General features: G+C 47.8%; 1 protein-coding gene across 5 annotated transcripts in view; it reads left to right on the top strand.

Moving 5' to 3' along the window:
- Positions 1–884: 884 nt before the first annotated feature.
- Positions 885–16,083, top strand: part of SLC4A9 (solute carrier family 4 member 9) — a 74,266-nt gene continuing 59,067 nt past the window's right edge. For 2 of the 5 annotated variants that reach the window (XR_016444427.1, XM_090064521.1), the window contains exons 1-4: positions 885–1,377; positions 10,742–10,902; positions 13,624–13,773; positions 15,156–15,217. Coding sequence is in view for 4 of the 5 variants with exons in the window: in XM_090064521.1 (XP_089920647.1) it covers positions 1,067–1,377; positions 10,742–10,902; positions 13,624–13,773; positions 15,156–15,217 (684 nt within the window). In the remaining variant the exon portion in view is untranslated. The remainder of the gene's footprint in view (positions 1,378–10,741; positions 10,903–13,623; positions 13,774–15,155; positions 15,218–16,083) is intronic. The other 3 variants (XM_090064522.1, XM_090064523.1, XM_090064519.1) reach the window with 2 other exon arrangements.

Here is a 16,083-nt window from a genome sequence, read left to right on the forward strand (position 1 = left end):
GGTTGGAGCAAAATCTGGTTGGATTTTAAAGATGTTGTAGGTTGGTGACATATATAAGAATCTGCAGTTCTGCCTCCCCTGAGGGAAATAAAGAGGTCAACTGGCTGTTCACAAAGATTAGTCTGTGTGAAATAACTACGAAGTTCAAGCTTGTCCACAGAAGGAAGGGATGTACAGCTACAGTTCCAGTTGCCTGGCTTGGCATTAAGATCTTTGTGTCAGACAGCTGATGTTGGTGGTGGGTTCTGGATGGTGAACTCCTTGCTAGAGCCATCAAACTGGAAATGAGACAAGAGACGAACACATGACAATGCCATCAGCAAGTCAGGCAATGGGTGGTGTTTTGGCACAGGGTGAGCACCAAGAGTGAGTGGTATCCCTGCCCAGAAAACACTGGTTCCACACCTTCCTTCCTGTCATGGGCCAGCAGATCAGAGTGTGCCAGATCTGTGTCACCAGGTAGCATAAAATACAACTATTCTATAGCTAACAAGAGACTTGCAGAGAGACTGGAAGGAAAGAGAAAAGGGGATAGAATGAATAAGAGGCGATAAAGGAAGGGTTGCCCTAGGAATTTCACACCCAGTGGGGTTTGGTTCAGGTGGTTCAGGTTCATTTGAGCCATTTGCAAAGCCTGACTCATTTGGTCTTCAATGCTTTCACTCTCAGATGTCAGGTGGTTTCATTGCTACCCTGACTCCTCAGCTCAGATTTCAGTGCTTCCCGAGAACATCCTGAGCTACTGTCTGATCTTTCAAATCGTGTACATTTGTAAACAAGTGTTTAGATGGGTCAGCCCCAGGAGCTGCTCACATCCATGCCCAGTGACTGGCTGGTTGGCTCAGGGCAGCATGAGCAAGTCATGGCTAGTGTTTGCCAGGCTAAACTCCTTATTTTGATAACAGTGTTTTGGGCTGTGCTTCCAGGTGTTGAGCTGTGTTTGTCCTAAACAGGCTCTGGACTGTTATAAAGGCAGGATGACTGGAATCTCACAAGTTATTGCACTGCTCAGGGCAAGACGAGAATCAAGGACTCTGCTGCAGAGGAGTGTGGCATTCTGACACACATGGGGGAGCAGGTACCTGATGCAATGAAAATGGAGGCAAGTGGGGGCCTCCTTCCCTGTGTGGAGCCAGACACTGGTCTGGCCAGCAGTGAAGAGACCAGTCCAAATGAGCCCCACAGCAGAAACTCTGTGGTAATTTGCCAAGCAGTTGGCCGAAGTATCTTCACTTCCAGAGTCTCCACAGCAGCTGAGAGAGTTGGCTTCATGCTGCAACAGGAGGAGGAGAATGATGCAAGCTGCCCGCTGTTATTTATACAGCTCAACGAGCTGCTCAACACGTCGGAGGGCCTGGAGTGGAAGCAGACTGCCAGGTAGGTACATAGGTGCAAAAGGTAGTGAAACTCTGTAGGGAAACTCCTAATGTAGGAACAAGGGGATTGCCAGAGCCATATAGAGAAATGACCCACAGGACCTAGTCTTCTGCCTCTGATGAAGTTCAAAGCTGGGTAGTTCAGAGAAAGACCTAAAATCCCCATGACCCTCCTCATGGTGCAACATTATTTCATGGGGGAGAGTGGGGATTTTTTCCCTTCCTCACTGAAACATGATGATTATTCATAGGTAAGTTAGCTTGAAATGAAAGATGTTAAATTCTGTCTAACCTAGCTTCTGAAGGCTAGCATGGGGGCTGTCTTGCAGGAAATTCTCCAGGCCAACATCAAATGACTCAGTTCACGTGAAATTACTTGAAAATGACAGATTCTTGCCTCAGTCCTGTTCAGAAATGCTGCAGTTTGTATATTGTTAAGAAAAGTTGTTTGTTTCTGTTTTAATAATAGTTGCCTTTTAATCCCACTATCTGACCCTTTCTGTCTCTGTGTGCTACAGGCCAGGGCAAAGGTTACCCCTTGGATTATTCCTATTTAGAAAATCCACCTGATGTGACCTTGCGTTCTGTGCTCTCAGGTTGAACCCCCACATTCTCAACCTAAGGTGCCTCAGCATGAATATTTCATAAAGAAGCCAAATGAAAAATGGGGTAGTATTATTCAGCCAGTGTGAGAAGATGCAGATCAGGTTGCTGAGATTTGGGGTATGCATCTCATTCATTTTTAAGGTCACATTACACCCTGGATTTGCATACCTTGGTTCCCATAGATATTAGCAGGAGTGGCTTCTGTGGCTTGGGGTTCGAGGATGTGGTCTGTACAGCTAGTCCCCATGGAATGTTTTGGTTGGGTTTTTTGGTAGATTTTATAGAAAAAGACACATTTCTGAATTTCTGCTACCTCCAAAACTGGGCAATTCAGACTTCTTACTTCATCCTTTCTTCAGGGCTGCTCCACACATTATACTGTTTACATTATGCAGGAGATTCTGGCAGTATCCAACATCTAGTGTAAAAACCCAAAAGCATTATTCCAATTGAAATGTTTTGTGGAGTGCTGCTGGCATGGCTTATCAGTTTGTGCTGTGGTTTTCTCCCCCCGGGTCACTGCTGCTTTCCTCTCCCTTGTCTTTGATCCCCATCTAACTCCTCTCAGAATATGCTACATCCCCTACAAACCCATTGCAGCTCCAGCTTCCACTCTACCCCCCCTTGCATGTTTCAGGTTCTTGACTCATGGTGAAGGCCCTAGCTCCCCATCTGATTTCCTGTCACATCCTTCTCAACTCCCTCACTGCACTAGCAGAGCCTACCATTTTTCCAATTCTTCCTTTACAGTCTTCTTCCACATGGCCTGCATGGATAGAGAGCAAACGCCCTCCCAACCCAGGTTTATCAGATGACCAACATCTCCTTTTGAAATATCCTCCACCAAAGTCTTGCCATATAAAAAGTATACCTGAACCAAGCACTATGAACTGTTCCTTTCATCTAGCTCTCCCAGAGTGGGATATGTTGTCTGCCCATTTAAACTCCTGGCTCCTGCATTCAAGGACTATGTCCTCTTCTCTTTTTGTATGACACCAAGCATACAAAGGGAGCACAATGCACTCTAACAGTGTGTAATAATTACTGCTAATGTTAGGTGCCAAAAGCTTTACCACCATCAGGAAAATCTATAGAGACAGAAATATGACCAGTGCCTGACACTGCTCCGCTCCCTGGCCCTGACACCACGTACCTCCTCACTCCCCGAGGTGATGCCGGGGAGGGAGCTGTGTCCTGGAGCCAGCAGAGCCTCACTCGGGGCAGGCAGTGGGTCCTCCCCAAGGTGAGGCAAGGCAGGGATGGAGGCTGCGTGGGGCTGGCGTGGGCTCTCCTCCACTCCCTGGCGCTGATGTGGGGGAGCAGAGCACTTCCCCGGAGCCGGGGAGCCTGCGCCAGGCTCCTGCCCCCACCTCTCCTGGTGCGCGACCTTGACAAGGCTGTGCGTGGCCACACTTTTAGTTGTGCGCAGCCACACACGTGCACACCTTAGAGGGAACCTTGCTGACAACTGTCACTGGTAATGCTTCTAATATCTGACACTAGCGCAGCCACTAAAAAGGGGAGTTACGTGATCAAACTAACTTGGATGGAAAGACATGTACAGCAGAGTTCTATTCTACTTTGTGCCCAAATGTCATTTTCCAGCTGTGTAGGTGGTCCTTTTGCCCTTTCTATGCAGTTTATGATTCCGTTATGCATGTAGCATGCATGTACAAGCATCTACGCAACTACTGAGCACATGCAGTAGCTTATGTACTAACCAGTAGGTACACAGCTACGTGCATGCATACTTGAGCATAAGTCTAGAAAAAATTAGGACAAGGGGGCCCCATGTTTCTATGCCAATAGGTAACTGGTTTGGGCACCTGTCCAAATCTAAGCTCATTTGGGAGGAGATTTGAACTAGCATCTCTCTTAACTACTTTGCTACAGGTTTAGGCAGCACTTAATTACCTTACCATCCTTTCTCTTGGAGCTGAATCCACTGTGTCCAGTGGGGAAGTTTCTGATCCACTGGGAAAAAGGGTTCAGGCTAGAACCCACATCCTGTGTCTTGCTACAGCACCATGCACCTCACTGAACCCTATACCCTCCAATTTGTTCTTTTCTTCTTTGTCACACATCTACCTCTCTTGGCGGACCAAAGAGCCAACCTCAAAAGCAGGCAGTCTCTACTATTTGACCAATAGCCTGGTAGTTAGAGCACTGTGCTGGAAAGCCAAACAGATACAGGCTCAAACTCAGTTTGGGCTAGAACCAAGGTGCCTTGCTTCAGGGGTAAGTGCCATAACAACTCAGCTACTAGGAACAATACTGGGGTAGTCCCTTCTCCCATAGGCCAAGTATAATGTCTAGGTCTCGTACCCATATGCATGCATACATAGCTGCATACCTGCCTGGCTACTAGTCATATGTACATAATGCAGGGAAATGGAATTGCAGACCAACTGGAGAACTGCCACTTGGGCTACAAAGTGGAATAGAATTCTGCTCTTACTGGCAGCATTTTATATGGATTGAAAGAAACAGTATCTAGGAGACCAGAGAAGGACTGGCTGATAACTAAGACAGGATATAACAAAGGCCTGGAGAGATTTGGTTGTGATGAAGTCAATGAAGGGAGGATTAGAGGTAGGACTTAAACTTCATGTATGGAGTAGAATGTTTGGGACAATACAATCAGGAATTCAGTCTTGGTTGCATTCAATTTCTTGAATGCCAAGTTGTCCAAGCAGAGAGTTGAGTTAGATAGATGAGACAGAGAAAGGAAAGGACACAGTTTCTTGATGAGGAGAGAGATTTGAAAATCCCCAGAACAACTGAAACCACAGATCTTCACACCAGCATAGATCCCATGGGCCAAATTCAGTTGGGCTGTGAGCATGTATGGGGGCAAAAGGGGGTGCAGTTGAATGAGGCCAGAGTGAGTCTACATTGGAGTAGTGTGCCTACTGAGAAGGAGGATAAAAGGGATGTTATCCCAGCTCAGATTCCTTTGAAATTCACTCAAAATTTGTTCTCTAGTCTGATAAACTGATACCAGAGTTCAGAAAACTGAGGACTTCTTTGCTGGGCCAAAAGCTGATGCCGCTAGAATCATGGAAATGTAAGGCTGGAAGGAAACTTAAGATCTCATATAGTTGAGTACCCTGCAGGACCTTCTCTAAACAGGTTCATGATTAAAGCACTGCAAGTGTAATATGGGTGGTCCATGGAAGATACCCCCTCTCCAATTGAAGGGATGTCAGTGGGTGCATGTACGTTGTTGGAGTGTGGCTACCTAGCTGTAGGCCGGCTCATCTTTTCCTACAGAGCAGAGCAGAGACCAAGAACCCAGTGATATTTAAGTATTTACAAGTTTAATGATACAACATAATATAAAACTTATAACCATGAACTTTACACATATACATACATGTACATATACCTATATCTATATATATATATATCTATTCTAATATTATAAAAGCCATAGTCTGTCTGTCTGCCCATAACACTTTATTTGCAGTCTGACTGGCTGTCTCGGCAGCCAATCAGAGTGCTCCCAGAGCGTTTGGACTGCAGGTGGTGGCGGCAACACAGCGGACCTCCGACATGACAGCAGGGACAACAGGGATAGAGGAGATGGGGGAATGAGGACAGTGTAAAGGGGGTGGGGAACAGTGTTGGACCCATGGCGGTGGCACAAGGGAGGCAGGGAATGGGCCCAGGCCCACTGTGGTGTGGGGGAAGAGCAGGCCCTGATGCTGCCATAACAGTAGGAACAGAAGGGAAGGAACAGGACGGCAAGGCCAGCACAGCTCCCAGGAGCCAGTGGTGATGGAGTGGACAGAGTGGAGGATGAGGCCAGCAGCCCTGGCCTTGGCCCCACCCCTGCTCCTTGGATGCAGCGGTGGCACAGGGTACTGGGTGGTGGCGTTCCAGCCATGCTCCCCACCTCCCGCCCGTCATTCATGGGGAGGGGAGGCAGGCAGATGCAGGCCAGGTGGATGGGGGGTGGGGGAAGTGGACCCTGACCCAAAATGGCAGCAGGAAGGGGGGGGAGGGCAGGCAGGGTGGTGGGGGCATCACACTGGGACTGGCTCAGCCCAACTTGGCCTGACCTAGCCCTGCATCGGCAGTGGGGCAAGCCCAGCCCCAGCCCCAAAATGGCAGTGGGCAGGGCTGGGGGGCCTTACTGGGCCCAGCCTGGCCCTACAATGGCAGTGCGGGGCGGGAGAGGGGCGCACAGGGCCCAGCCCCGTCTGGCCTTGTTACAGCAGCAGGCAGAGTGGGGGGAGAGGAGCACCGGGCCCAACCCCACAATGATGAGGGGGTGGGCCTGGTCCAAAACGGCAGCAGGCGGGGGTCACCAGGCCCAGCCCCACAATGGCAGCAGAGAGGGTGGGGGAGCAGGCTCAACCCTGTGGCAGGGGGGAGGAAAGGAGGAGCAGGCCCTGCCCCGAAGGTGAAAGGGGGTGGGGGGGCCAGAAGTAGGCCTCTGTCTCAGCTTGCACCCCCTACCCCCCATCATTCTTGATGGGCAATTGGCCAGTACATTATATACATATATACATACACACAGATAGATAGATAGATACATACACACACACACACACACACACCCCTCTCTCTAGATATATACATACACATACGCACACAAATGTTATTTACATATATAGGTTTACACAGGCAATAGCTCTTTTTAACCTTGAACGCAGGCACAGGCCTAATCATCTGCAGCCTGCCCCCTTGACAGGTCCCTCCAGGCAACAGGTGAAGGAGCACTTGATGATAAAGCATGGGTTAGTCTACAAATCAATGACAGGAATATCTGGCAGTGATGGGACAATAATTAAACACATACAAGAAGGCTACACCAAATGAAATACGCATATATACAGATAACCCACACAATGAGTTCAGATATAAAACAGCTTACAGTCCTTTACAGTACAACACTAAGGGCACAGGGTTACAACAGGAATCCCAACAGCATAAGGAACAGCAGCGGGTGGGGCTGGGGTGCAGAGGTTGTGCCTAGAGAAGAAATTGCAACCCAGGAAAAGATCCCATTACCTAATAGAACATCATTATCCTCTCCCAGGTCACTCAACTAGGAGCTCCTCAGGGGTTTCCCATTGATCACAGTGAGGAAGTTTGCTCCTCCCCTGTGGAAATCCCCTTTCCCTAAGTAACACAAAACTGGTGTCCTCCTTCTCAGAGCTGGTTGACCCATCCAGTTGCTGCTCACAACAGGAAGGCCTGAGCTGCTTTGTGCAGCCACTGGGGCCTGTCAGCCTCTCTCAGTTCCCATGCACCACCCCATGCACCAAAGGGGATACCTGCCTAGGGCAGGAATGGGGACCTATGTCACCTCATATAGCCACAGTGTCCTGTCAGCTCTACAGCCCAGTGCACTGATCCTTGCACTGATGGCCCAGCTCCTGCCTCATGAAGGGTTGGGGACCCGTGCTGCGTCATGCAGCTGCTGCAGTCCCTTTCAGCTCTCCAGCTGAAGACAAACTCAGATAAAAGAACCCAAGGACTGAGGCATGGACTGTGCTGTCCTGCTCATCTGGAGACATCATCTTAAACCTGAGACTCTAGGCTGTGACAGGATCTCACAAGTGCTTGGCACTTTCCTCTGCTGGATATATGTAACACATGACTCTGTGAGTTCAGGACCTTTCACTGTGACCTATTCAGAGGAATGGTTGGACATCCTTTCCCTGTATGCAGATTACTCTGTCATGTCACACTTATTTTGCAGAATCGAAGCTAGCATTCATTGGAACAGATTTCTAGACTGTTCTTAATACAAAGGAAGCCTCTGTGTGTTGTAGGAGTTTGAATGTTTGGAATCTGGAAACATGCATGGGCGTTATATGGCATTTCCCATACACACTGAGGCATTCCCTCTGATGAAGTTTAAATAGCATTGCTGCCTTTACTGCCTGAAGCAGGAAGGACAGATTATTAAATACCTGTTTTCAAAGAAATATCCATATTTTCTCATATATAACATGCACCTTTCTCCACAAAAAAAATCAGTCCCCCCAAATTGGGTGCATGTTTTAAGCAGGGAACCTGTTTTCTTTTCTGCAAGAAGCCAGCTGGGAGAGGCATGCCATGCAGCTGCCAAGATGACTACCAAGATAGTAGAGTCCTGTATTAATCTTCTTACAGCCATGGCTATTAATCCTCTCACAGCCATGGCTATTGGCTGAGCACTGTACCTTGTGTCTGAAGCAGCAAGTAAGCTGCTGGTAGTATCTTCACGAGGCTTGTGATGTGGAAACACTTTATTTACAGGAATTTATATAAAGAACTACTTACAGTAAAGAACTAATTAGTCTTGCTACTGCCCTTGCAAGGGTCTGGGGCCTAAAGTTGTGTGACAGAAAATAACTCCTCTTGGAAACATAAAGTATCCAGGAAGTATAGCTTCCAGGAGACAATCTGGATGAGGCAGCTGTCACCAGGAACTTCCTGGTGCCACATGTCCTGGATACTATGTTTCCAGGAGGACTTACTGTATGTCACAGTTGACCATGACTCTGGAAATGTCTTTTTTCTACATTCTGCTTTCCAAAAACAAGGTGTGTGTTTTATTTGGAAGGGTTATTATATGTGAGAAAATATGGTAAAAGCTCAGTTTTGAGGTGGTAAAAAGTGCCTGGCTGATAGTTCTGGAAACTGATGTAGCCTGGGTACGTCCAGGGGTGTGCCCTGTCCACCAGTGGAAGGGGTGGGGTGGTCAGGCAAGAGTGCTGAGAGAGGGGCCTGTCACTGAGAACTGGGAGCAGTTCCCTCTCGTCTCTACAGAGTCAGGCTGAGACCAAACACTTAACTATATACAAATGTATTGCTACCATAAATAAATATGAATAAAAAATATTAACTATTTACAGTAAAATCAGTATGTGACACCATATACAATAACCTGCAATCAACATATTGTACCACTTTGAGGGACTTCAAAAACATAAACCAGGTGATTCACAGCATATGCAATAATTAACCTCCCTGCACAGAATAAGCACTAACACTTTGGAACAGGTAAGTCAAGGCATCAACACAATAAACACATATAAGCATCAATTTAGATAACCCAGGTAAATTGAGGTAGCAATACCATAGACATTACACAGGCAACAATAGAAGTATGTTCTGATAATAGGCAATAAACACACATAGGCAATGAAGACAGATGAACCCCCATAAACTTCCTTAAGAAATACCCATAACTATATTAACCTCTACAGTACGAAAAAACAACAATCACAAAATAAGCAGGTGCACTCAGCACCTCACGGGGAGTTTCCTGGAGCCCCTCCCCTTTAGGGCCCTGGGATGTGGACACACCCCTCCCACAATGGAGGTGGCAGACCCTCCTCTCCCAAGCCCACCGCCCCTGAAGGACCAACTTCCCCAGCAACTCCCACTCCCACTCTGAAGCAGCCAAGGCTCATCTCCTGGTGGCCAGTCCTGCAAGGACCTCTCTCTGGCGGCGCCTCTGGCTCCTCTTGATGGCCTGGTGCCCTGCACTACGTACCCTGGGTACTCCCATGGGAGCCAAGCCCTTACTGGCTCCGGTTCCCCAGCCTCACACCAGGAGTCCTTCTCTTTTCCAGGCCCTGCTCTGGGCACCAGGGCTCTTTTGGTTTAAAGCAGAGCCATGCTGCGGGGCTCCGGTTACTTAGCTTAGAGCCAAGGCTAACTTGAGCAGCCTTGAGCTGCTCCCAGGGCTGACTCTCCTTGTGCTGACCTGCACACCGTGTAGGGCCCAAGCAGCCTCGAGTTGCTCCCAAGACCACCTCTCTGTGTGCCTATCCATGTACCACCTATTCAGCCCCTTGCTGGGTTCACAGGTTCAAGCCACCTCAAGCAGCTCGTAGAGCCTGAGCACCATGCACCAATCTGTGCACCATCGAGGCTCAGGCTGGGTCCCGAGGACTGTCATCTCCATACCTCCTCTCTCCTTGCCATCCCCTGCATCTCTCTCCTCCCAGATTGCTGAGCATGCTCTCCTTTTATAGCTTCAGGGGCTCCATCCCCAAACTTCCCCGGACCTGGCAGGGCAGTCTCATCAGATCCAAACTGCTCCTTGCCCCCTCCCTTTGGGGAAAGGGCGTGGCCTTGCTTATCCTGGCTTGCTTCTGATTGGTGAATGGGCTCCACCAATCGAAATTGCAGAATCTCAAGCCCAGGACTCACCCAGAGCTTAAAAGGTAAGTCTGCTACACTGAGAGTCTCTACCTGCTGATCAGGTATAGCAGAACCAATGGTATAGTTACATCCACTTCAAGCTCATCTTCACTCTAATTTGGAGACTTATCTTCAAGTGTGAGATGCTGATTGAGTCACCAATGCTCAGCCAGTCTTTGTTTTCCCTACTGATACTCTTACTGAGTCTGTATCCCGTTGTCAATTCTGTGAGTTATCCTGTCATATGAAAGACACACCCAAGAGTATCAGCATTTGATATTTTAATCACTGCTCTATTTTGTCTCTGCAGCAACCCCTAAAGATGCAGTATCTACATCATTTACTGACCTTGGGAAATAATTCACTTTTTAGGCAACTTTATTTCTGACAGGTTTGTGAAAATGGGGCTTATGAACTGCGGTGCATCTTCTTGGCTCACTTTTCCCTGACAGAGACATTTGCTCAGTGAGTTATGTGGCTTCCCACACTGGGAGGCAGCAATTTCTGTACCCCTCTGGAACCCACATATTGCTTCAGCCTTGGGCACTTCCGTCAGTTCTGAACATTGGGGGTTCTGATGATGTCCTTCTTTCTTTCCCTTTTTGCAGATGGATTAAGTTTGAGGAGAAAGTGGAAGATGGGGGCGAGAAGTGGAGCAAACCTCATGTCACAACCCTTTCCTTACACAGTCTGTTTGAACTAAGAACATGCATAAAGAAAGGGACTGTCCTCCTGGATTTAGATGCTCACAGCTTTAAGCAAATAGTTGGTATGTAGAAACTGTGGAGAAATCACTTCTCTGGGATGCAGCCATCTTGGGCTATGTGTTGGGTTACTAGGAGCTCCTTAAATAAAAGCATTGACATTTGATAGCAAGGTACATACATATTGGACTTTATTATTGAGACAGCAATAGAACCTCAAGGTCCCAAGTGAGCCCAGAGCCTCATTGTGCTAGGCAGTGTGCAGACACATTGTAAAACCCAGTCCTGCAAGCTTTCTGTTTAAATGGACTAAACAGACGAAGGAAGCCTTGTGTTAAGGTCACATCTGGATTCTGCAGCAGAGCAGGGACTTGAGTTCCATCTAGGGTGTTGCGAAGTAGAGCCATAACCGTAAGTGCATTTTCTGTCATGACTTTAAAGTCTTGTCCATAGGGCTGAGTGTAAAATCTGGTATAAAGTATTTTGGAAACATCACTTCTCCAGTTGTTCCAAAGTCCTGGCTGAGAATCTGGGAGAGGTCCTCAGGATTACACTAAAAATGTAGCATCATTTCACTATCCAAATTACTAGATGTTTTTCCTACTATGACAGTGCGATTTTCTTAGTAATCAGTAGGTCTCTTCCATCTCTAGCTTTGATAAGTCCATTGACTTGAATGGAAGCTCTGGGTGTGGACTAAGGATAATGTAAAGGCCTGGGTCTTTGTGGTATCTTTATTAGGGCTCCATAGGAAAGAAGATTAGAACTAAGATGCCAATTGAGGCAGGAATGTAAGCTATCTACATTGCACATTGTTAGATAGACTCTGCATCACTACCCACACCAGGTAGAAGATAAGTCAGGGTGGCATCTTCAATGCTGGTTGGTTCCGAGAGGCATAAGCCTTCATATGTGACAGCCTGCTTCATCAGATGCTATGAACAGATTTGAAGAAAGAAAGGCTTTTTAGTATAAGAAATCTAAATACAAAGGAAAGGGGAGGGGGGAGAAGGCACTGCTGATAAAAACAAAAGGTGAGTTGAAAAGGTCAATAGAGATAAAAAGGCAGCAATTAACACATAAAGTCATATAGAAATACACAGCTGGAGTTAAAAGCTAGTCCAGGTAATGGAATAAGAAACCATTCTTTGTTGAGAATATGTTGAGAACACTATCCAGTCTGTGGATGATTTCTTGTCCTGCAATTTCATGTTCAAGTTGTTTTTTAAAGCTTTTGTTTAAGGATGGCTACTCTGAAGCTAGTGATGGAATGTCCAGGGTGGTTTAAGTGTTCTGCCATGGACTTCTGTGAGTTTTTGGAGTTGATGCCAAGTCAGTGGCCATTCATTCTTTTACATAGGGATTGCCTCATCTGGTCAATGTAGACAGTAAAGGGCCACTGTAAGTAGATAATGGCATATATAATGTCAGTAGAGGAGATGAACAAACCTTTGATGCTACATTTCATGCAGTCTTTTCCAGTGATAATTTGGTCTGTGTTGATAAGGGGGCACAGCTAACTGGAGCTAAGTAATCTGTTGCTGGAGAGGCATCATTTGAGGTTGGGAGGCTTGTCTCCCTATGGCTACCTTGGGAGGATGATCATTTTTCAGGAGGGATGGGAGGTCATCAATGATGTGTTCCAGGTATTGAAACTGGGAGCTGTAGATAAGTGGTTCTCAACCTTTGGTATCTTACGTACCCCCTGCCGATTGACGTGGCAGAAGCAAAACCGGAAGTCCCACCATGGCACTTCTGGTTTCACTGCCACGAGCTGAGTACCATTTTTTCCACCGCGGCCCAGGGCAAAGCAGCCTGGGGCCTCCCTCCCTATCCCCCAGCACACTGACGCTGGGGAGTGAAAACCCTGGCGAACTGGACATGGTGGGAGGGGCAGTGGCCAGAACTTCCAGCTTGAGCAGGCAAAAATGCCTCCAACCTTCTGGTTGGTGGGGCTGGGCCAAAACCAAAATGCAGCACCCATGTACCCCTTGCCTGTGTCTCACATACCCCCAGGGGTGCACATACCATGGCTTGAGAAACACCGCCGTAGATGACAGCCAGAGGGATTCTGTTGTCCTTGTCACAGGGTTGGTATTGTAGCAAGTCAAAGCAAAGTCTGAGCCTGGCTGTGTTGATTCAAGGGGCTACAATTTTGGGTTTATACTGTAAGTGCAGAAAGGCCTGCTCCAGATTCCTAAGGTATGAAACTTGGTCAATGGGATCAGAGCAGATTCGGTTGTCACTCAGAGCTTAGCTGTAAGTGATGGATCCAGTAGAGTGCATAGGATGAAAGCTAGTGGTATGGGGGTAGCTGTAATGATCAGTTGTTTTTTGGTTTCCTATACAATGTACACTATTGCCTACAAAAGTTCATGCCTTTCTGAACCAGTTAATTTCTAAGGTGCCACCCTGCCCTACCTTCTACCAGACTGCAGACTATAGAACTAACCACCCAAGCACCAGCCCAAATGAGAGCTGTGTTCAGGAGGTCCACTCCTTGACTCTGGAAATTAGTCTGGGGTTAGAATTCTATCTGTTGAACTTCAACATCCAAACATCTCCATATTTCCCCTACTGCCAGTGTTGTATTTCTTCTACTAATCTTGGTTGCAGAATTTTATCACTTTCATCAATTTATGACCATGGAACTGACTCGCTTCAAAGCTACACCAGAGGAGCACCAATACCCAGGAAATCCATATAGTTGAATGAATGTACTTTGAGAAGGGGGGAAAAAAGTATCTGCCACTTAAAATCGCTGATGTCATCATTTTGCATTTAAGAACAGGTGATTGCTGTTCAGACTGAAGAGCACACCCTGAGACCAGAGCTGAGGAAGAAGCTTACACACGTGCTGCTCCGCAGACCCCAGCACCACACCACAAAGTCTGAGCTGAGGACAGTGGCTGAACTCACTGTTGCCTCCTGCAGAGGTAGGGGCTCAAATCCTTGAAGCTATGTCACTAGCTCTAAATTGAAACAGAACAGGACCCTAAGCTTAGAAAAAATCTGTTAGTATGAATCTTTTAAAAATTAATGAATGGAAACTTAGGGACCAGGTCCTGACTTGAGAGCAGGCTGCCAGACAGTGTCTGACAGACATTCTAGCACAGTTAATGCCATGGTTTGGTACATGCTTAATTTGCCACAATTAAGCATATTGGCAGACTTTATTTTAGTGTCTTAAGATTAAAAGATCATGGATGCTGAAAGTGAGGGCCAGGAGCACTGGCACAGCCAAGTAGGGGACCAGAACTGGAAGGGTGAGGCTGCAGGGCAAGGTTAGGGTTGATTCACAGAGCACAGCAGTGGTTTTAGGACTGGAATGACCTAGGGTGAGGAGCATTGGTAGAACTTAATGGATGCCCCAGGATAGGAGATGCAGGATGTGTCTACATGTGCAATTAATGTGTTCCTGGGCACCCATCTCAACTTGCACCCATTGGGACCAAATTTGCAGGGCTGGCAGTAGACATGGGCCGGTCTCAATCTCCACAGTGCAAGGGGAGCTGTCCCAGCTCTGGGAGCAGCTGCCTCCCACCCACATGGAAGAGGTGGCTGTCCCTGCTCTTTGGGCAGATCCCTCCCAGTCACGTGGAGATCATGACTGGTCAGCATCCCAGTCAGTGTCTACATGTACACTTCAGCGCATTACTTAATACATCATTTATCTAGTACTTGTATATATTGGTACTAGCAAATGGCATATTATACTATTTTTATGAGCAGTAATTGCTGTGCATGTGTAGACAAGGCTTTACTGCTCATTAGATTAGTCTAATAGTAGAGCATCTCATGTAGACTTACCCACAGAGGTGCAACAGGTCAGGATTCCAGGACATTGGCAGAGCCTCACAGGCACTATTATACAGCACCTGCCTGCACAGTATCTGACTGAAGTAAGTGCTATTACTCTCTCATCTCTATAAGCCAGGGGTGGGCAAAATGTGGCCCACGGGCTGGATGTGGCCTGCCATGCCATTCTATCTGGCCTGCAGGGCCACTAAAAAATTTAGAAAATTGATATTAATCTACCCTGGGCTGCCTGTCATGTGGCCCTTGATTGCTTGCCAAAACTCACTAAGCAGCTCTCTGCCCAAAATAATTGCCCGCCCCTGCTATAAGCACTAAATGCACATGCTGTTTTAAAAGTAAAAAGCTATAGACACTTTCCTTCTCGAGATCTTGCCTGTAGGAACAAATCTAACCAATGAACAACTAGGCTTTAATGATATTGCTTTGTGTTCCCTTTAAAGTTGTATTGTATGTTCCTTTGTACTTCCTGTTTTAAATGTTTTCTCCCTTTTCCTTGTAGGAAAAGCTAGTAACTTGACAAATCCAGGAACTGATGTCTCAGAAACACCCCTTAAAGAACAGGTAAAGAAGGCAAAGCTGGACAGAAAATATTAAGTTATTAGTATAGCTGGATGAAATGTGTAGGTTTGTTCCCTAAAAAACTTACTTGTGTGTCAAGCCACTGTGTGTACTCCTAGGGAGGGAAGCGTGTGATTTGTGCATGGGGCAGAGGAAGTCATGAGCTGCCCACTGTGGGCTTGGGACTCCCTACCCTGCTGCCCTCCTCCTGGGAGCTGCCATGGTCCTGTGAGCGGGACCTGCCATGGAAGGGCAGAGCAGGGTGGGGAAGCTCGCTGTTGCCACCACTGGGAGCCCTGTACCAGCTGCACCACCATGGCAAGGTGCCCCCTGCCCACCTGGCAGCAGCAGGGGCAGTGACAGCAGCAACAGTGCAGAATAGTGCCCCCTGCTGCTGCCAGCCAGGCAGGGGGCATCTCACCTTGGCGGTGCAGCTGGCACGGGGCTCCTGGTGGTGGCAGCACAAGGCCTCCTTGCCCTGTTCCACCCTACCATACTGGGTCCCACCTGCTGGGTTGCAGAGGCTCCCAAGCGGCGGGTATCAGGGCAGGGAGCTCTGAGCCCCACAATGAGCTGTCTGCATCTTCCTCCATCCTACGTGGACTCTGCTAAACTCCTGTCTGGCTGAGCTGCCCATGGTGGGTGGGGGAGGGGAGAGAGAGCATGCTCTGCTTAGGCAGAGCTCAGGCTGGGGGCCCTTTCCATTAGGGCTGGAGGGTGCCAGGGGCTGTGGGTTGGAAGTGAGGAGCACCAGCAGGCTCAGGGGGCTGCAGTTTGGTAGTGAGGGAGAATGGCAGGGTTTGGGGAGGCTTTGGCTTGGGAGTGAGGGGTAACAGCTTGGGAAGGGGCAGAGCATTGGCATACCAGGG

Source organism: Crocodylus siamensis, chromosome 10 (genome assembly GCF_052110815.1).
Source record: "Crocodylus siamensis isolate JL-2025a chromosome 10, ASM5211081v1, whole genome shotgun sequence".
In the NCBI taxonomy this organism is placed as follows: domain Eukaryota; kingdom Metazoa; phylum Chordata; order Crocodylia; family Crocodylidae; genus Crocodylus; species Crocodylus siamensis.